Source organism: Zalophus californianus, chromosome 6, assembly GCF_009762305.2.
Source record: "Zalophus californianus isolate mZalCal1 chromosome 6, mZalCal1.pri.v2, whole genome shotgun sequence".
NCBI lineage: Eukaryota > Metazoa > Chordata > Mammalia > Carnivora > Otariidae > Zalophus > Zalophus californianus.
The window spans coordinates 9,107,660-9,129,286 of NC_045600.1; the positions used below are offsets into that span (position 1 = coordinate 9,107,660).

The window sequence follows — 21,627 nt, forward strand, 5'->3', positions numbered from 1 at the left end:
AAAAAGGCCAGCATGGTGGGAAATGCGATGCTAGGTTCTCAGGATTCCAGCTTCCTTGTCCAAGTACTGAATCACTGCCAAGTTCCCCTTGAGATGCCAAGTATCCGCACACCCATGTCAGGCCATGGCCCCGCCGCACCTGACTCCCAGCAGAAGGCTCGCTCCGGCCAGCCTGGGTCCAGGGCAGGAAGACATATCCCTACAGAGTTGGGGGCTCAGCATGAACTCCCCGGGGGGCTGGTATATCTGTGGTTGCTGATCACCAAAGCCCCTGCCTGCTCAGGACTAGTGACAGACAGCAGTCATCTGGAAATACTTTCTAAACTTCATCACCTAAGTGCCTATGAACAGGGGGTCATTTCTTTTTCTTTCTTTTTTTTTTCTGGCAAAATGGATCCCTGTGAAAACTGTTAATTAAGTACAGGACAACCCAGCATCACAATCCTTGCTGCTAACAAATTAGAATTGACTCAACGTTCAAAGGTATTCTTTCAAGCATAACTCCGCACAATAAAAGCATAATCCATCAGTTAAGTCTTCCCATTGTATGAAATAAAAGTTGATATATTTTTTAAGATCTATAGTAAGATATAAGCAGGAAAAGTGGGTTGTGACTCTGGGAGAAAAAAAAAAAATCAATAGCTCCTGCCTGTGGGGTGGGGGTGAGGGTGAGGTGCGGGTGGGAACTTTCTAAGGTAACAGAATGTTGTGCATCTCAATGTGGAATGGTTCGTCGCGGAGTCAAGTGCGACATTATGTATGTTTTACCTAAAAATCCCCACCAACACGTCCTGAGCTCTGGTTAATGATGCACATGCGGAAGCATTTAGGGGACGGTCACTGATGTTGACAACTTAACGTAGATGCCAACTTCATTGGGTGGATAGGTAGACAGAGGGATAGATTTGTGATAAGGCAGATCTAGCACAATTTTAACAGTTATGGAAAGTATGTGGTGGCTGAATGAGGGTTCACTTTCAACTTTTCTGTATATTTGAACATTTTCATAATAAAATGTCGGAGGAAAATGGAATAAAAAAAAAAACTGTGGCAGTCAGTGAAACTGTAATCTCGGGAAGGTAATTTGCAGGGAATTCTATGTCTGAGGTCCTCCCATCCCCTGGGGTAAATGCGCTCTACGGAGCAGATCGTCACAAGTATTCACCTTCAAAGACGGGTCGCCATGCTCCCGGGGCAACCAACCATTCACAAGGATCTGTTCCCTTAGGTCTTAAAATGCTGGTGGAGAGTATACCACAATATGAAGTCTCCATGTGGTCCAAGGGAACTATAGGGGTTACCTTATCCTGAGAGCTCACTGTGGGCCATGCTCTTGAGGGCGACTCTCACATTTGAGCCTCTTAATAAGCCTGGTGAAGGTGGCATTGGCTACTCTCCTATTCCGTTGAGTGGGAAAGGGAGGTTATTCATGGGTCTGAAGTGTCGCACACCCAGGAAGCGTCGGGACGGGATCCCAGGAAGTGTGACCTCACCGCTCGCTGCCCAGGGCTAGGCGAGCAGTAAGATTTGTGATAAGGCAGGTCTAGCAAAATTGAACAGTTATGGAAAGTATGTGGTGGCTGAATGAGGGTTCACTTTCAACTTTTCTGTATATTTGAACATTTTCATAATAAAATGTTGGAGGAAAATGGGACTAAAAAAAAAAAAAACTTCTGTGGCAGTCTGTGAAACTGTAATCTAGCACTTGTTGTGACCTGTCCAAAAGGAATCGAGAAAGAATTCTTGGCTCATGTTTTACAGGTTTTTTTGAGCACTACATATGCCAGACATAGGGGATCCCTGAGCGAAGCTAAGAAAAAGGCCATTACAGGGGTACCTGGGGGGCTCAGTTGGTTAAGGGTCTGCCTTCGGCTCGGGTCATGATCCTGGGGTCCTGGGATCGAGTCCCGCATCGGGCTCCCTGCTCAGCGAGAAGGCTGCTTCTCCCTCTGCCTGCCGCTCCCCCTGCTTGTGCACTTGTGCTCTCTGATAGATAGATAGATAGGTAGATAGATAGATAGATAAAGTATTTACTTCAGCAAAACCTTGCCAATACAAAGGTTGTTCCCCCTGAACTCTGAGCACAGTCTCTCCTGGGACCCCACCCTCTCCAGATACAATTTCTAAATATCAAATACGCTATTGAATACATTTCCAAGAATTCTCTCTCAAGCTGGCTGCTGTGGCTTTATTAATTATAGGAAAGCTGGATGCCCCAGATTCTGCACAAGTAAATTCAATAGGGCCAATAACAACAAACCCAAGAGCCTTATTTTGTTTTGTTTGTTCGAGAGAGAGAGAGAGAGAGTGGGGTAGTGCGGAGGGCAGAGGGAGAGGAAGAGAGAGAATCCCCAGCAGGCTCCACGCCCTGTGCAGAGCCCAACTCGGGGCTCAATCTCAGCACCCTGAGATGACCTGAGCTGAAATCAAGAGTCAGAGGCTCAGGCAACTGAGCCAAGGAAGGCGCCCCAAGCCCCAGAGACTTCTTAAAATTTACCTTCTGTCCCAAAGTATCTCCAACACTCATCGCTTAAATGAACTGCGATGACATGTGTATAACTACCAACTCAGGAAACAAAAACTGCCTGAAATCATGCAAACGTTTAAGCTTCTAGAATAACTTCCGCTATTTCTAAAGGGTCTATTAACACAGGATTTTGGAGCTGTGACAATAAGCCAATAAATCACAATGATACAAGCCAAACGTGCTGTGCTGAAATGCTGTGAAGCGGACCTTGCATTTTAAAATAGATAGCATGTGATACCTCTGTTTGTAGGAGGAACTTTGGTGTCACTGTTCTAATTATCACAGTGAATTCTAATTATGCAGATCATTACAATTATTCAGACTGACAGAAGATAGCATCTTCAATTTTCCACTTGGTAAAGACTCCTTAAGCATATAGGGGAAAAAAGGTATTAACTCCTGGAAAGAACATTTCTGTTTCTGTAGAGCTCAGTGATTCCTTAAACATTGAAGCTCTGGCGACAGATAGGATGTCACCGTGATTCATGAGCGTCTGAGTGCGATTCTTCAGTCGGCAGCCCTCCCATAGTCCTACTATTCCGGGCAGGTTTCTTACACCGATGTTTCCCTGATGATCTTCTCGTCATTTCATTTTTCAGATGAACCCTAAGGGCATGTAGGCATATCTAAGGAAAAGCCAAAAAAAGGGCAAAATTATGTTAAAGTACTGACTACACATCAGAAATGAAGGTGAAGAAGAGTTGTGCAGTCCTGTGTGTGCCCCACGCCTGGTGCTCAACCAGCAACCGTGTGATTTGTCAATGTTATTCTCTCCAAAGGCTAAGGTCACAACCTTGGCCCCTCGCCTCCTTACCGCAGCTCAGGGGAGACCTTGAGCCTTCCTTCTAGTGGCAACACTTCCATTTGCAAAACAAGGTCACTTGTCAGAGCCCCAGCCTCATCTAGGGGTCTACAGAAACTCTTAATTTAGAGCTGACACCAAGGTATTGATGGGATGCAGGGCAGAATTCAGGTCATAAAAAACATTTTTGTGAGAACGATCTGCTTTTCTTTCCCTGGAGCCCTGGGCTCTGTAGCCGACTAGGAGCAGTCCTCTAACCCGACGGGGCGGTCTCCAGTAAATCGGGGGTGGGGTTCCCACTGTCCTTTCTTCTGGATCCCAAAACCTCTGGGGGAGGGACGGTGGCAGGAACCCAGAAGGTCAGTCCTACCTATGTCAGTCTGTTTTCAGAGCTTCTTCAAGAGGCACTCAAGCAGACTGAGTACACAGAACAAGCCTCTAGAACAGCTCTGGGGAATGAGCCCTCCCTCCTTGTCACTCCTGGTCTGCTCATGAAAAACTGCATTCTTCCTCCTACATCTGCTACTGGGAAGATGCAATTCCAACAGACGTCCTGCTTCAGGTCCCGGAGATGAATGGCCTCTGGGGATCCAAAAGCACCTGGTGACAGGTCAGGCTTTCTGCCCAGGAGCCACTGTAAAGCTCACCTCCAGCTCCGCCTCCGCAGGAAGGACAAACGCTGAGTCATGTAAAAAGATACCTTAGGGGCCCCTGGGTGGTTCCAGCAGTTAAGTGACCCACTGTCGATTTCGGCTCAGGTCGTGATCTCAGGGTTGTGAGACTGGGCCCCGAGTCAGCGCGCTGGGCTCCACGCTCTGCTTCGAGTCTGCTCCTCAGCCACAGCCCTCCCTCCTCCTGCCGCTGCTCATGCTCTAATAAATCAATCAATCTTAAGAAAAAACACAAAGATACTGCATACTGGAAGAATATCTACTGTGATTCCGATTATTCCTTTTGTAAAGACCTTATTTTTTATTTTCATGTGCCAAATCTTTTTCTTTTTAAATTCCAGTATAGTTAACAGTGTATTAGTTTTGGGTGTACAATATAGTGATTCAGCACTTCCACAGACTACTCAGTGCTCCTCAAGAAGTGTGCTCTTCATCTCCTTCACCTATGTCACCCATCGCCCACCCTCCTCCTCTCTGGCAACCATCTGTTTGTTCTCTCTAGTTCAGTCTCGTTGGCTGTGTGGTCTTTCCGGTTTGTCTCCCCACAGCGCCCCGCCCCCCCGGCCCCCCCCCCCCCCCCGCCGCCTTTCTTTTTTTCTTTTTTAAAGAGAGGACATGGAGTTTTGTATGCTTGTTTTTTAGATCATAGGAACTTGAATCTGTTTAAAGATTTTATTTGTCAGAGAGACGGAGAGTGTGTGCTCACAAGCAGGGGGAGTAGCAGGCAGAGGGAGAAGCAGGTTCCCTGCTGAGCAAGGAGCCCAACGTGGGACTCGATCCCAGGACCCTGGGACCATGACCTGAGCCGAAGGCAGATGATTAACCGACTGAGCCACCCAGGCATTCCGTGCCCCCCCACCCCACTTTGTTTCTTAAATTCTCCATATCAGTGAGATCATATGGTATTTGTCTCAAGTTCCACATATTAATGAGCTCATATGGTATTTGTCTTTCTTATTTCACTTAGCCTTATACTCTCTCGAGTCATCCATGTTGTAAATGGCAAGATTTCATTCTTTTTCAAGACTGAGTAATACTCCATTGTGTATATATATATATATATATATATATATATATATATATATATACCACTTCTTTATCCATTCATCTATCAAAGTACCCTCAGGCTGCTTCCATAGTTCGGCTTTCGGAAATAATGCTTCCATAAACAGAGGTACATATATTCTTTCAAATTAGTGTTTTTGTATACTTTGGGTAAATACCCAGTGGTATGATTATCATAGGGTAGTTCTATCTTTTAACTAGAGGAACCTCCACACTGTTTTCCACAGTGGGCGCACCAGTTTGCATTCCCACCAACAGTGCAAGAGGGTTCCTTTTTTTTTTTTAACACATCCTCACTAACATTTGTTCTTTCTTGTGTTGTTGAGTTTAGCCATTCTGACAGATGTGAGGTGATGGATCATTGTAGTTTTGATTTGCATTTCCGTGATGTTGAGTGATGTTGGGCATCTTTTCATGTGTCTATTGGTCCTCTGGATGTCTTCTTTGGAAATATGTCTGTTCATGTCTTCTACCCACTTTTTAATCGGATTGTTTTTTGGGTGTTGAGTTGTAGCAGTTATATATTTTGAATACTAACCCTTTATCAGACACGTCATTTGCAAGTATCTTCTCCTCCCATTCAGGAAGTTGCCTTTTAGTTTTGTTTCCTTTGCTGTGCAGAATCTGATGTAGTCCCAAGTTTATTTTTGCTTTTATTTCCCTTGCCTCAGGAGACATATCTAGAAAGGTACTGCTAAGGCCAATGTCAGAGAAATTATTACCTGTGCTCTCTTCTAGGATTTTTATGGTTTCAGGTCTCATATTTAGATACTTAATCCATTTTGAGTTTTTGTGTATGATGACAAGAAGTGGTCCAATGTCATTCTTCTGCATGTAGCTGTCCAGCTTTCCCAACACTATTTGTTGAAGAGACTTTTTCCCATTGCATATTCTTTCCTGTTTTCTTGAAGATTGACCATATCATCATAGGCTTATTTCTGGCTTTTCTATTCTGTTTCATTGATCTATGAGGCTATTTTTATGCCAGCACCATATTGTTGATTACTACAGCTTTGTAATACAACTTGAAATCTGGAATTGTAATTTTTTTTTTCCTTCCAAGATTGCTTTGGCTATTTGGGGTCTTCTGTGGTTCCATACAACTTTTTAGGATTGTTTGTTCTAATTCTCTGAAAAATGCTATAGGTACTTTGATAGGGATTGCATTGAATCTATAGATTGCTTTGGGTAGCATGGGCATTTCAACAATTTCTTCTTCCAACACATAAGCATGGGATGTCTTTCCATTTGTTTGTGGTGTCTTCAATTTCTTTCATCCATGTCTTAGAGTTTTCAGAGTACAAATCTTTCACCTACCTGCTTAAGTGTTACTCCTAGGTACCTCATTATTTTTGGTGCAAGTGTAAATGGGATGGTTTTCTTAACTTCTTTTTCTGCGGCTAGAAATGCAACGGATTTTGTATCCTGCAACCTTACTGAATTCCTTTATCAGTTCTAGTAGTTTTTTGGTGGTATCTTTAGGGTTTTCACTACACAGTATCATGTAAAAACTGTATTTTTTAAGAAAGAAAATGCTGAGTGGATTCCTTTCTTTGGAGGCCTGCCAGTGACTTCTCCCTAGCTGATGGCAGTGCAATTTGCCAAGCAGCAGACTCCCGAGGTGGGTGAGCGGGGCTGCCTCCCCTAGCCTCAGCCACCTCACTTCTGGGCACGACACCCAGGCCTCCAACTGCACCGTTAACACCACTCAGCGTTTGCAACACTTACCTCCCCTCGAGAAATTAGACCATAGTTTGATAGCAATTTCTATGTCAAATTTAACTGAAGAGTATGAGAATCACTCTTAATTTCCAAAAAGAGAAGGTCCCAGGCACTAAATCCTTAGACTGCTACAGACTGACGGTCTGTGTCCTCTCAACATGCCCATGTTGACACCTAACCCCCAGAGTGGTGTTTTGGGGGGTGGGGGTGGGGGCCTTTGGGCGGCGAGGAGATGAGGAGGGTAGGGTCCTCATGAGTGCGATCTGTGCCCTTCCAAGAGCGAGCCCATACAGCTTCCTCGTGAGGACACAGGGAGAAGAGCCTACCTATGAACCAGGCAGGCACAGCCCTCACCAGAGACCTAATCTGCTGGAGCCTTGAGCTTGGACTTCCAGCTTCCAGAACTTCAAGAAATGAACACGTGTGATTTATAAGCAGGCCAGTCTGTGGTATTTGGTGACAGCACCCCGAACAGACTGAGGTACAGGCTTTCTGCCATTCAGAACTAACAACTCACGCACGGTATCCCTGGGTTGGCAGTTTATTGTAAAAAACAATGCCCCAGTTCCCACATCTTCTTCCTCGGCCATCATTTTTCTTAACAGAAGCAGCTATGACAAATCGGGGGTGGGGGCGTGGGGGGGATATATTATCTTTGCCGACTGACATATTTGCAGAGGATTCATGAGTAATGATGATTCAAAAGCTCCTGGTTTTACTCCTGAATCAGGCAAAGAGCAAATGACAACATAAGAACAGATTTTGTTTACAACAATACCATAATACAACATTGAATTATTACAGTGCAGTGGTTATAATTAAGTTCACAATCGAATATTCGCATCCCAAACCCCAGACACACTACAATCACCCAACTGCTTACAAACGGGAGGGATTGGTGCAAGCAGCTGCCGTGTGAGGAGCGAAAATCAGAATCGGTACGGCTTTGCTGGCAGCGGGGCTCGGCACCAAGGCTCGGCACCGACAGCCCTCTACTACTCGGGGAGGCCCCGGGCCGCCCTCACTTTGAGTCTTGGTCTTTCTTTTCATCCAAAAGGGCCGAGCGGATCCCCAGCTTTTTCAGTTCCTCCACCAGGTCCCCATTCTGGTGCATCTGCAGCAGAATGTCACAGCCCCCCACGAACTCGCCGTTGAGGTACACCTGCGGGATGGTGGGCCAGTTGGAATAGTCTTTAATGCCTGCAGGGAAAGAACATTTAGGTGTCATTTAAATGCTCAGAGCTGAACTTTTCGTGACAAAATCTTTTCTACCCGCTCCTAGCACAACACCCAGGGTCCCTCCCCTGCGTCCCCCATCCTTGGGGAACCACGGGTCTGCCACAGAGCAGGGGCTTTAGAGTCAACTGATCACTGTGTAAACGCTACCGTTTCCGATTACTAACTGTGAGGCCTCCCACAAGTCACTCAACTGCCCGCCTGTTTCCACCCCCATCTCCCAAGGTTCTCACGCGAGTCGGGGAGGTGAGGCTCTGCAGTGACAGCTGACAGACCGTCAACAGGGACTGATGGCGGAGAACCCGACTGGTGGAAGTAAGTCACGCCAGATGTACAAAGCCATGGTCTCCCTTCATCTGCCAGACATGCATTCCGTAAAACAAAACTTAAATGCTAAGACTTCATTTTCAAATGGACTACTTAACGTGGGTCGCCATCACGGTACGTCTGCCAGATGAGGCAGGCCTCACCTCAGGCTTTCCGTGCCTGGCTGGGTTGGTGAACAGCACCAAGATGTTGAGTCACTGGGTTTTATTTTTAATAATCCTTTTACCCAGAGAACAATCTCTTTCCTGTGGCAGACTGCAGCCCTCACCCTATTCAGCCCCACGGGTGGGCTCTCCGTGGGGCAGGCTGATGTGGCTCAGCACAGAACTTGCAGTGACTGAGTCAAAGCAAGGAAAGGCCCGAAGCTCGGTTAAGGCCCATGACCTGGGCCAGGTGCAGGGCCACGGGCTAAGAGAGACCCCCTCCCTGTTCTCAAGAGCTCACAGCAACCAACCAGCACGCATGTGATTGGTCCTGTGTGCGAATCGTTCTGAGGACACAGAGATGAGGCGCTTCCTAGGACAGGGCAGCCACACGATTGTTCTGGTCAGTTCTGGACCATGGGGCTGACGGTCTTAACAAAACAGTAGGAAGAAAATGTGGTTTCAATCTTAGGACAAAAGATTACTCTTTCCTCACGTTCTTCCACACCATTCCACCTCCTTTCTACAGATGAGAGACACTTTTAAAAATATATCCATCCATAAAACATCTGTGTTGGTCCTATTAAAAACAGAGGATGATCAAAATCATGACATATGAGAATTAATCACTATAGATCATAGTTGCTATTTTTATACTTCTACAGAGAGGAAGGTATTTTTAAGTGGCCAAAATAAGCAGACAAAATAAAACAGAAAAGTCAACAGATTCTTCAAACAAAATACAATACTATACAAATTAAAAATGGCTCAGTGGTGCTTTTCATGTAAACAAACTAAAACTACAAAAACTGGTCCTTGATACCCTATCACTTATTATCAAACATTTACTTTCCAAATAAAATCACCAATGCCTCATAGGACTCAATCACAAGTCCTAAGATGCAATGTGTTTTTCTCTTTTAAAAGTCACTACCTTCTAAAAAAATAACGACTCTGTTCTAAACCAGAACACTAGAGAAGGCCCCCCGCAACAGAGGGCTTTATCTTTCTCCTCCAGACTTCCCCTATGGAGAAAGGGTTATAATATCGTAGGCCCCAAAAAGCATACTTTTTTTTTTTTTTTCCTGAGGTGTAATTGACATAGGACATATTATTCCAGGTCTGTAACATAATGATTTGATATTTGTATATATTACAAAATGATCACTACCGTAAGTCTAATTACCATCCATCACCATATGCAGTGACAAAGGTTTCTTCTTGTGATGAGAACTTTTGAGATCTGTTTTCTTAAAAACTTTCAAATACGCAATACAGTATTATTAACTATAGTCACCATGCTGTGCATGACATCCCCAGAAAAGCACACTTCTAAGCCACTTTGGATGTCTTAAAAAAAGAAAAATCAGCTAGAGGTATGGGGGTTACTAACAAAGGGAAAATTCCATTAACCATCAGAATGTTTTTATAGTACCAAATATCTAGATATATTAGAATATCTTGATGAATGCAAGTTTTTCATCCTGAATTCTGATATTTGGTGTTACACAGATGACTCAGCATATAAGTTTTATATATAAATATATATTTAAAAGCTCTATCCTCAAATAAGTTTACCAGAACTTATTCCACAACAAAGCCAGTTATAAATCTTTTTGACTGAGAGTGGCGGTGGGAATTAAAACATGTTTAAAGTAAATATGAATTGGGCGCCTGGGTGGCTCAGATGGTTAAGCGTCTGCCTTCAGCTCAGGTCATGATCCCAGGGTCCTGGGATCGAGTCCCACATCGGGCTCCCTGCTCCTTGGGAGCCTGCTTCTCCCTCTGCTTCTCTCTCTCTCTCTCTCTCTCTCTGTCTCTCATGAATAAATAAATAAAATCTTTAAAAAAATAAATAAATAAAAAATAAAGTAAATATGAATTTCTTTTAATACTTTGAAACTTTCTCAAATATCTTCCGTATTGTGTGCATGAACCATTTATGTGCATGGTTTTATATGGTAGAGCCTGGATTTCCATCCAGGTTTCTGGGAGTCCGAAGGCCAGGTTCTAAACTGGCAGAGGTGGCCTCTGGCTTGTGGCTGGCATGTCACCCCTGCCCATGAACTACACTCGCACTGCATGTGTATCCACAACACGTGGGGCTGTTTCACACCTTTAACACAAATGGCATTGTGCCATAGTTACCTTTTCTGCAATTTATGTCATGACTAAACACTGTATTCTTTGAGACACGGTCATATGGAATCCATCTAGATCTAGTTCCGTTTTGGCCACAACTTCATTTTCCACCACGTGACTACACTACAGTTTGTTTATCCAGTCTGCTAAGAGACCAAGATCCTCTCTTGCCAATTTTTCAATATTACAAGCAACACGTCCACGAATACCCTTATATCTGTCTTCTAACTCAAATGCAGGGGGTCTTCCTCTCTGGAGAAAGGGGTGGCAAACTATGGCCTTTGGGCCATATGTGGTCCACTTCCTGTTTTTGTAAATAAAGTTTTATTGGGACTCGGCCACACCCATCCGTTTACCTACGTTCTGACTACTTTCACGCCACAACAACAGAGTGGAATCCACACAGACTGCTGGCCTTTGACAAAGGAAGTCTGCCAACCCCCACTCTAGACCGCATACACAGAAGTAAAGCAGCTGGGTCTTCAGTTACATTCACCTTCAACTTGACCCGGTACTGACACAGTTACTCCTCCAAAGCGTTGGTACCCCTTTTATACTCTCATCTGCAGCATGTAACACATCTGCCACACAAGCCCAGAAACACCACTTGTTAATCTGACTTCTAACATTTGCCAGTGTCATAGATTTGTTTCTGTTGCCTTAAACTCCCTGATACTGAAAAGGCCGAGCATATTTTCAAATGCTTAATAAACATTCAACAACAGGATAATGGCTATTCGTTCAACAGACACTGCTTTTAATGCAAGGAATACAATGGTGATCTGAACAGGCAGAAATTTAAGAGTATTTGTGTTTTTAAGAGCATGGAACAGGGCGCCTGCGTGGCTCGGTTGGTTAAGTGAATGCCTTTGGCTCAGGTCATGATCCCAGGGTCCTGGGATCAAGCCCCGCATCGGGCTCCCTGCTCAGCAGGAAGCCTGCTTCTCCCGCTCCCACTCCCCCTGCTTGTGTTCCCTCTCTCGCTGTCTCTCTCTGTCAAATAAATAAATAAAATCTTAAAAAAAAAAAGAGCATGGGACAGGGTTTATGATATGATAAATAATAGTATTTACTTATTCATTGTAACAGTCATTGAGGGGCCCCTGGATGGATCAGTCAGTTAAGCGTCCGACTGGTTAAGTGTCTGACTCTTGGTTTCAGTTCAGGTCATGATCTCAGGGTCCTGGGATTGAGCCCCGTGTCAGGCTCTGCACTGGGTGAGGAGCCTGCTTAGGATTCTCTCTCCCTCTGCCCCTCCCCCCACTCGTGTGCACAAGCGCACTCGCTCTCTCTCAAAACAAAATCTTTAAAAAAAAAATCATGGAAAGCTTGCTCTGCATAAGCAATATACAGGGTACTTATTAGGCAGTGGCATAAGACATGTTCCCTGCTCTCGGGAGGGAAAATACTATGCCCAGACACGCATGATCTCAAAAGCGTTTTTTTAAAAAAAACGATTAGAAGCTAGATCCAAATGTTAATAATGGTGGATATGGAATTACAGGTAATTTCCCTTTTCTTTATTACCTTCAGTGTTTCCAAGATTCTTCAATGAGCGTGTTATGTTTACAACAGAAAACTGAAAGAGATTCTTTGTTAGACCAGGATTACGATATGCCGACATCTGTCTACTGGGACCCAGTGGCACCTTCTGTGTGTCTTCCAGATCAACAGGAAAAAGAAAAGACCTGAGAAAGACCTCACAGTCATCTTTGTTCCCTGGGTCACAGGCTGAGACCTCTCTGCATCACATGTCCTCGGGCTTCAGGCCCTTTGTAAAGCTCTGACACAAGAATAAAGGAAAAGGCAATTTTGCAGGAGCCCCTCTCCAGTTACCGGCAGTGACCTTGGGTCTAGGAAAGGTGCACAGATGTATCTGTGGCTATAGCAAAAGCAAGCATCGGACGGCCTATCAGCTTCTCTCGGTAAAACTCAAGGGTGCAGAGAGCAAAGAGATGAAGAGTCGTCATGTTTTTATAAAGTTTTACCCTGACTAAACTAATCCCCACTCTGGGAACGTGCTCACACCACCCTGCCCCAGTCTGAAGGTTAATACTTGCATGCATGTTTATTTTTGTAAGCCACCAAAGAGGTGTGTGTTATGTCCAATATATATGCAACATATTTATTGACCAAGATAATAATCTGGTATGAAACAAACTGGGAATGAAAATGATGAAACTCAACGCTCAAGAAATTTAAGGGCTAAATTCCTGCTGCTGTTGCTTAAACACCTGAACGTGAGACTGGAAACCAGACGCATGACACGCAAGACAGGAACCTAAGTGCTATGAGTAAACCTTATTTCTGCTCCTACTTTCTTCTTATATTCCAGTATACCCCATGTCCAGTTATGTTAAACGGGAGAACATGGGGTGCGTGGGTGGCTCAGTTGACCAGTTGCTCAGGTCATGATCTCAGGGTTGTAGGATCAAGCCCTGAGTCAGGCTCCTCACTCGGTGGGAGTCTGCTTGAGAATTCTCTCTCCTTCTCTCTCTGCCCCGCCCCCCCCCCCCCCCCCCACTGCTCGCGCTCTCTCTCTCTCCCTCTCAAATAAATAATAAATAAATCTTTAAAAAAGAAGAAAAGACTGGTGTTGTGAGTTGAACTGTGTCCCCTAAGAAGGTATGTTCAGGTCCTAATTTCTCTTCCTCCCGCCCCTCTCCTCTGTGCTTGCTCTCTAAAATAAATAAATCTTTAAAAAAAATTAAAAATAAAAATAAACAGAACAGAAACCACAAACCAAAGACCCTCAAAACCTTATACTAAGCAAGCTGTCAAGGATGTGACTTTTTATTAACTGTCCTACTAGCCATTTGCAGGGGACCTGCGGCAAGGTCCCCGCTGAAAGATTGCAGAGTAGTTTCCCCTATCTTATCTTTGAAGCAGAGCAGCCTGCTGCTGGGTGAAGACTGCAGCTCCTCCCCCACCGCCCCTCCCCTCCCGCCTTGTACATGAAAAACACCCCAGGGCCTAGCGACACTCTAGATACCTGGTGCCTAGTGGCACTCTAGCAGGAAAACAACAAACAAGGATCAGGAGCCTAATACAGGGCAATATCACACAGAGCTGGCAATGTTAACCTGCCTTCCCTCCTCCTAGTTTCCACCCACCAAAACCCAAGAGTTTCCCAGGGATTAATCTGGGGAAAAAAATACTGACTCTGAGAACCACAGAGTCCAAATGATAAAAAGGCTCCCATTGAGTGGGTATCTTCTGTGTTCCAGATGAAATGATGGGCACTTTCTAAAAAAGTTTTCTCTATTTTTTCCCCATAAAACCTTTGTCAAGTTTGGTTTCCTTATCCTCCTATTACGGAAAAGGAAAATGCAGTAATGCGACTTGTTTAAGGTTGCACCGTTGACTGGCTGCAGCCAGATTCCAGCCCCAAGCCTTTCCGCCACACCAGCCTGTCTGGTCAAGGAGGGAGGATTAGGGCTGATCGTTGCAACTGGAGAACAGTCTTAAGTACATAATAACAAAGTGTAGAATTCTAAATGTAGAATAACAGGGAACCTGGTGCCTGGTAAAACTGTTTTTAGAACTTTGTAACTAAAGAATAGCACTAGGCTCAGGGAGATGCCAGGACTCGGTCACTGAGGTCTCTAACTGGAATGCAGGATACTAAGCCACCCCCTAGGGCGTACAGGCACAGCCTCCCCATTTCTCCACCAACTCCGACCAAGGAAGGACGCTAGCCAAGGAGCAGATCCATGTGCTCCACTGGCCCCGTCCTCCTCCCCCACTGAGATGCAGGGAAGGTTTCTGGCATGGTGCTCAGCATAAAAGGTACTATTAGCTGTCAGGGCCCCCCCCCCCCTTCCCACGAGCCAGCGGCAAGCCACAGGACCCGCTGCATCTGGCCCCACACCCTGATTGGCCCCAGGTTCCTTGAGCTCCACCCTTGAGTCAGCTAGGGCCTAGGGGTCGGTCATTCCTCATCCCTCTCCCCACAAGCCTCTCCAAGCCCTAGCCAACCCCCCCCCCGCCCCAATCCCGCCCTGTCCTCGAGTATCTAAAAACAAAGTTCGTATCTTTTTCTTCAACACCAAGTGATTCCCCACTAAGACCAGTCCAAAAGCTGTGTCCACCCCCTCCTTGTAGCAACAACAGAGGATGGTTCCTGACACCCCCAGCCCTGAGGCACCAGGCTAGTCTCTGAACCCACCAGCCTCTGACAAGCGCAACTTCGTCCCTCCCTCTACCATCAACAGCACCAGCTCCTTATCCACGAGACAGGCCAATTCCCCCAAAGTGCCTACCTTCTAGTGGTTCTTACCGTATCCCCCTTGGCCCCCCTTCCCCACCACTCTCCTCGGACCGAGCCTGAGCGATCTGGCCCCAAAAGGCCTCTCTCGGCTCAGCGTGGGGACCGGTGAACCGCTAGGACTTACCCAATGCCCAAGCTGGCAAGAGCACCAGATGCCCAGATCCTCAAGACCCACTTCAAGTCAATCATGCCCCCACCCCACCCCGAATACAGAGCAGTAGCCCGTGCCCCGACCCGCTCGAACCCCCAGAGCTTGCGCGGCACACTCCAGCCCCGCCGAGCGGCCTCGGCCCGTCGCCCCCCACCCGGAGGGCCCTGACCTTGCCGGAGCTGGGGGTCGTCCAGCACGTTGTAGGCCGCGTAGTCGCGGACGCCGTGCAGCCGCAGGATCTGCACCACCGCGTTGCTGAAGCCGCACTGGGGCTGCTCCGGAGTCCCCTTGAGGAAGACCACCACCTTGTCCTTCTTCACCAGGGCGTCCAGCTGCTCCGCCGAGCTGCCCCCGCCGCCGCCCGAGCCCGCCGTCCGCACGCCCGGGCCCCGCAGACCGCCGCCGCCCGCACCGCGCCCCCAGCGGAGCAGAGCCGCCGCTGCCCGGCTCAGGGATCCGCTCATCCCCGCACGCCCGCCGGACCCCTCGACGGCCCGGGACCTCGGCTCGGCCCCCCCACCCGTAGCCTTCCCCGGGCCCGCGGCAGCTCGGCCCGCCCCCCGGAGGATCTCATTGGGCTGGCTCCGAACTGCTCCCCGTGATTGGACAACGCTAGCCCGCACTTACTCGATTCTACCAATCATGTGGCTCGTCCTGCCCCCGACAGATTGGAGGCAGACCTTAAACTTGAGCCGCATCCTACAGCATTACTATTGGCCGCTGGCAATCGCTTTGTCAGTTGATTGGAGAGAATGAATGTCCATCAGCGTCACGCTCCGAGTCAAGGAGAGGCGAAACGAGGGGGAAGACGACTTCCCTCCGGAGGGTAGACGGGCCTGCTGGGATACTCCCGGATGACTGGGGAAGGCAGTGGGCGGGTTTCGGCGTTCCGCGGAACGCCGGGAAGGGGTTACTTCTAGACGACGGTTCCGGTTCCGGTGTGTGGGGGGGGTGGGGGGGTTGAGTTGCCGTGGCAACGCGGTAGCCGGGCGTAGAGTTGCTGCATCGGGGCGACGGCGGGGCTGGAGTCGGCCCGGGTCTGCCTTTCCCAGCCTAGGTGAGCGACCCCGGCGCCTCCGTAAGGCCGCGGCCGAAAGCGGCCGTTCGTGGCAGGGACGGACCGGGGCCGGGCTCTCGCGGCCGGGGCTCCCGCGTGGAGGCGAGGACCACGTGTCGGCAGTCCCTCGGCCCCACCGCCCGCGTGGGAGCAGAGGCCCACACCCGGCCCCAAGGCTCCCGTCTCCAGCGCACGATTATTTCTCCAAAATAACTATTATTTAAAAAGTGTGTAAGGTGCTCTCGTATGCTTGATCCCCTCCGGATTTGGGGCTTCGTGGACTTCGCAGCCCACTTAAGTCCTTTGGGCCTATAGCCCAGGAAAGCTTTGTTGAATGGGGAGCTAAGAGGGAATTGGTTCGCTGGACAGACGTTTTCTGGGCTGCTTCTGCGTGCCGGGCACGGTGCCAGCGCGGGATGTCCAGAGCGACTTGGTGCCCAAAGCTGGTAGTCAGCGGAGGGACTGAGAAGCAGGTACAGAGGAGGGCTCGCTGCTTTCTCTGTTCTCCATTGTGCGCATTGCACCTTCACGTGTATTCATGAGCTGGTTTATTGATTTCCCTCCCGGGCACTGGAATTAACTCACTGCTACATCCTCAGTACCCTAGAGCAGTGCTTGGGACCGGGCAGGTGTGCCTATTGGTGGAATGAACAGTTCCGGAAGATCGGGACTCGAGTGAAATCCATCTGTAGTCTTGGAGCCGCGCTGGGTTGATGGTACCCTGGGGCACACCAGACTTGCAGAGAAAGCATACTCCAGAGGAAGCTGAGGCATGACTGCTCAAGAGCCAGCGGTTCTATGTGCAATTTTCCTCTGATAGTCCCGGGTACTGTTGCCACGGTGATAATGACTGCGCCATGTCGTTATCTATCGACCAACAGTAAGAGAAGCTTTGCAGTCGAGATATTGTTTAACAGACGGAGTGGTTTCTGTTGGACACTAAGTACTGCTACAAATTAGTTTTAAAAAACAAAAGCCTTAAGTATTTTAAAAATTGTTGCTGGAGGTGACGGGCTTCTGTTTCGGAGGTTCTCAAATTTAAAACCAGAAAATTAGTAGGGATGCTGTTAGCAAGTACTCTTGCAACTAATCATTCAGCATGAAACTTGAACCTTAGTAAACCGAGAATAAATTCAAGATACTACTGAGAAGTGCTCCTCAGTGACCTGTTTATTTCATGCTCATTGATGCTATGGATGTGTGGTAGTTTTCTAATGGGGGACCCAAAATTGATCAGCTCCTTACAGAATCCTTTTTTTTTTTTCTCCCCCAGATTCATGGATTCCAGGTAAATCAGAGGAACAGAAATATATAGGAAGTGTGGAGGTGCTGAAGCCCAGGCGTTGCAGAAGACTGTGTCTGGTACACTTACATTAGAGAATAGATTATCTCCCAAATCACCTCATTTTCCCCTCAGGCTTATGTTATAGTAACTTTGGGTTTGTTTGTTTGTCTGTTTTTAAATAACTGTTGGTAATTTGTTCCTGAGAATCTCAAACTGTTCATTGCCTACTCTAAACTGATCTGTTTTTGTATTGACTGGAATAGAGAGAAGAGCTCACAGACTTATATTGTGAAGAGGCAGAGACATGGGACAGTGACGGGGAGTAGTGTATCCCTTCCCTAGTGTGTAACGATGGTTTGGAAGCGAAGTTGTCTTTCTTAGTAATCAGACGTTTTATTAAATTGAGAATAGAGCTGTCGTTAACGATTACGAGTAAACATGGAGCAGGAAGAATACAGAGCCTGTGTTCTTCGAACCTACAGTAAGTAGAGTTGCTGTGTGCAGTAGAGCCTAAGAACATAGGTGAGGGGCGCCTGGGTGGTTCAGTTGGTTGGGCGACTGCCTTCGGCTCAGGTCATGATCCTGGAGTCCTGGGATCGAGTCCCGCATCGGGCTCCCTGCTCAGCGGGGAGTCTGCTTCTCCCTCTGACCCTCCCCCCTCTCATGCTCTCTCTCTCTATCTCATTCTCTCTCTCAAATAAATAAATAAAATCTTAAAAAAAAAAAACATAGATGAAACCTCAGAATATAGGAAAGCATGTCTGTGCTCCTTGAGGATGCTCAGTGGGCGACTTTGATGGCACGATCGAAGGCAGGAAGATAAATCAGGTAGCTAAACCAAAGAACTTAAAACTATAGATCTAAATTTTAAGTTTTTACTAAAGCAACCAAAAATATAAAATACTATGTATGTTGAACATATTCTTTTCTGTATTTAATTTAAAAGCCACTCTTGGAGTACTGGCACCAAACATGATTAAAAGTACTTGGGTGGCTCAGTCAGTTGAGCGTCCGACTCCTGATTTCAACTTGGGTCAGGATCTCAGGGTCGTGAGATCAAGCCCCATGTTGGGCTCTACTCAGAGTCTGCCTGAGATTCTCTCTCTGTCCCGCCCCCGTTCATGCACACTCTAAATAAATAAATAAAATCTTATAAATAAATAAAGAAGTGGAAAAAATGGTGTTCAAAATGTTTCTCCCAAAGCATCAAACTCTTATGTATAATTTGGCATTTTAGTTTTGAGGTTTCTCTTTAGAAATTCTGTTATGACTGAATCACTATATTGCATACCTGAACCTAATATAATGCTGTAAGTTAACTATACTGGAATTAAAAGAGAAAAAAAATTCTATAATGCAAACATGACAAAAATAGACTTCTTAAACAGTTGTCAGAAATTTGCACTTATACTCCAGTGTATTTGGGTGTTGAACACAGAAGTCAATAATCATTATCAGTTTGTGATCTCTCCCACCTGGACATTAGTGAGAAGGTAGGTCTGGGAAGTACACAGAAACTTCTCTGAATCCTGGGATTTGGGTCACTGAAGTGAATTAGACCGCAAACTAAATAACCATGCCATGAATAAACATGCTGACTCAAGCATCCTAAAAATGTTTTTCTCCCTGTGCTTATTTATAGATAAGGTTTTACTATATACCCACCCCTCCAAAAGCAAATTCACCATTGAACCTATGGTTAAAAACCTTACAAATGTGAGTTTCTTCCTATCTATCAGCCCTCAATGAAGAGTCAGGGTTACTGAGCCCAAGAGGATCCAGTATGTGAACACTCAGGATTATATGTGTCCATACCCTGACTTCAGTCTTGAAATCCCTGTGTTTCTGTGCCTCGCACACATGCTACAGACCTGGGAGGCCCGAGCTGGCCGGAGCATTCTCTAAGTGTCATTTTAAGAGAAAAGTGGCTGCTTGGACTGCGCAGGGGGTTGAGCCCCTCAACATTCCTGAGCTAAAATAACATTTGAGACCCAGAGTTCCATAGACGTGAGCCGGAACCTGAACTCTTTTTCAGTGGTGCACTTAGCTATTACCCAGTAATTTTGGAGCATCACCACAATCATGGAATTAGCTTGATTCCCCAGCTCCCGTAAAAATAGTGTAACGTGTGAGAAACCAAGGCAATGCCCAGCCCCCTGAGAGCATTTTTGCCAATCCGTCATGCCAACATAGAAATGCCTTTTGGATTCTTACTACCTCTCTGACGAGACAGCCGGTTTTCTAAATACTCCTCTGGCCACGGGAGTGGCTTCGGTTGTGCTAATCTTTCTCCTACCTCACGTGGGCTCGGCCTGGAGACAGGAAGGCAGGCCTCATCAGGGCCCCTTCCCACTGGTCCTGCTCTCCTCTGGGTGAAATGCAGAAAGATGGTGTGCTGTAAACTGGGGTAGCTGAACCTAGAACAGACACTGGGAGACGCAGCCGGAGAAGCATTTATGAGAAGCCTGGGCGCCACAGCAGCACCCGATTCTGTCCTGGGATTTGGACTGCAGAGGTGTGAGGCCTGGGTTCTAGTGCTGACACCACTTAGACTTACCGGTTCCTTCTCTTGGGGATTTTCCACCCCTCCTCTTCCGCTTCCTGGGTTTGTGAAAACTGGGTTTGTGATGTCCGCAAAAGGTTATGTCTATTCCAAGATGTCTTTACATGAGGGCTGCAGAGGTTTAAGAAATCTGTTTATACTCCTTTCTCCTCCTAAAGAATCACCCCCCGAATAATTCCATCTTGCACGTGCAGAACACCGTTGTGTTCTTGTACGTGAACTCATTTGAACCTTTCATTAACTCCAGTGGTCCCCAAATTATGTTCTCTCTCCAGCATTTGTTTATAACATCTTTTGGCAGACCGAGCACTTTGGGTTCCTCTATGTGTTGTGTTGCCTTCAAAGCACTTCTTTTTCCCTGCTGAATCACCAGCAAGTCCTGCAGAAAATCAAATATTCCTGAATTATCTTCGCTGCGTGTGTGTCTATTGGATACAGATGTGATCTGTAGGCTCTGCGAAACTAAAATGGCAACAGTTTCAGTCCAAAAATCCCATGAAAAAAATATCAACCTAGCTTTTCACTTCGAAGCTCTGTGGTCCTTTGTCCCCATGCTGCTTTTATGCATTAAGGCCCGAACTCTGCTGTAGGCCTTTAAAATCAGGCATGTGCTGGAGTATGCTCTAGTCCTTTTTAAAGGACTAGAGGGAAAGAACCCCAATCAAAACCTCCTAAAATATTAAGAAGTAAGTGGTAATCAGAAACCATGTGAAGACTTGATTAAAAGTGATAAAATAATTGTTGATTTTTCCTCAACTGTCTGTTTAATGAAATTTTTCATGTTTTACATTATGTGTGTGTATTTGTTTTTGCTAGCAGATAGTTTCCATAGCTCAAACTGTTACTATATTCCAGCAGCCTCTGAGAAGGTGTCTGGCCCCCGGGGTGTAAAAATCAAGCATCCAGTGCTGTTGTGTGTCAAGCCTGTAGGAAGATTTACCTGTTAGCAGAAGGTTTTGTTTCCCTCTGATGATCACCCCAGTTTGCAGCCAGAGGAACATTTAGAAAATGTTTATTGTTTTCTTTTGAATGATTGCTAAGATGTATTGCCAAGGCCATAAATACTCTTTAGGATGAGTCAGAATTTCACTTTGTACTTCAGCCTTTGAGTCTGAATAATTTCTTGCCCTCAATTAAATCTGGCCATCGGTGGGGTGGGGTTCCGTTGCTCCAGCCTTCTGCAACAATCCATCCAGCCAAGGATGGGAAATCACCCCGGTTTGACAGAGAAGCGGGGGCGGGTTGGAAGTGGGAGGAGACGTTAACTGTTTGTTTTCCTTTACAGGGAAAAATTGGAGGACTTTAAGTAATTTTTTTTCTTTTATGGCTGGAAAAATCCCTTTTGTTAATTCTAAACTTTATACTTTTTGAGAGTGTAGCCTACTGAGATACAATTAATTGATATCAAATTTCTGTAAGCTGGAGTTTGAGAGTTTTAATAAAAGACTATTATAAACCAATCATACTCTGTAAAAGAAAAAAAGGGGAAGCGCTTTGCAAAAATTGGGTGACCGAGAGAATTGTGTATGAAAAGCCTTGAGGAAAAGGTGACACATCTGAGGCCGTCTCCACCCACCCTGCAGATATATGCAGTGACCTGGCACTCTCTTTTCTGTGGGGACTTATGTCTGCGCAGCGCTAAGTGTCTGTGTCCCACCGGGTCATC

The 21,627-nt window shown here is 46.4% G+C and overlaps 2 protein-coding genes and 1 non-coding gene across 4 annotated transcripts in view; 2 read left to right on the forward strand and 1 right to left on the reverse strand.

Annotated features, from left to right (window-relative positions):
* Nucleotides 1–7,312: 7,312 nt before the first annotated feature.
* On the reverse strand, nt 7,313–15,599 carry GLRX5 (glutaredoxin 5). 2 transcript variants are annotated; one of them, XR_003515579.1, is made up of 3 exons: nt 15,226–15,599; nt 8,257–8,924; nt 7,846–7,987 (listed from the first exon to the last, which is right to left on the reverse strand). XR_003515579.1 is itself a non-coding variant. In XM_027569074.1 (2 exons), the coding sequence occupies exons 1-2, from the start codon at nt 15,518–15,520 to the stop codon at nt 7,809–7,811; spliced, it is 474 nt and encodes a 157-aa protein (XP_027424875.1). In that variant the 5' UTR covers nt 15,521–15,599; the 3' UTR covers nt 7,313–7,808. The 2 variants fall into 2 exon arrangements, 1 of the variants encoding a protein (XP_027424875.1); XM_027569074.1 differs by lacking the exon at nt 8,257–8,924 and having other exon boundaries at nt 7,313–7,987.
* Nucleotides 15,600–15,690: 91 nt separating this feature from the next.
* The window catches only part of SYNE3 (spectrin repeat containing nuclear envelope family member 3), a 121,589-nt gene continuing 115,652 nt past the window's right edge, over nt 15,691–21,627 (forward strand). Inside the window, exons 1-2 of the mRNA XM_027569069.2 lie at nt 15,691–16,113; nt 17,387–17,475. The gene's annotated coding sequence lies outside the window, so the exon portion shown is untranslated. The remainder of the gene's footprint in view (nt 16,114–17,386; nt 17,476–21,627) is intronic.
* Nucleotides 16,797–17,070, forward strand: LOC113910778. Its single transcript, XR_003516264.1, has one exon.

Excerpts from the sequence above, each read along its gene's own strand:
- GLRX5 (XM_027569074.1), bottom strand. The coding sequence starts at position 15,520 with ATGAGCGGATCCCTGAGCCGGGCAGCGGCGGCTCTGCTCCGCTGGGGG. Across the intron at positions 7,988-15,225 it reads CGACCCCCAGCTCCGGCAAG|GCATTAAAGACTATTCCAAC; the intron begins GTCAGGGCCCTC and ends CTTTCCCTGCAG.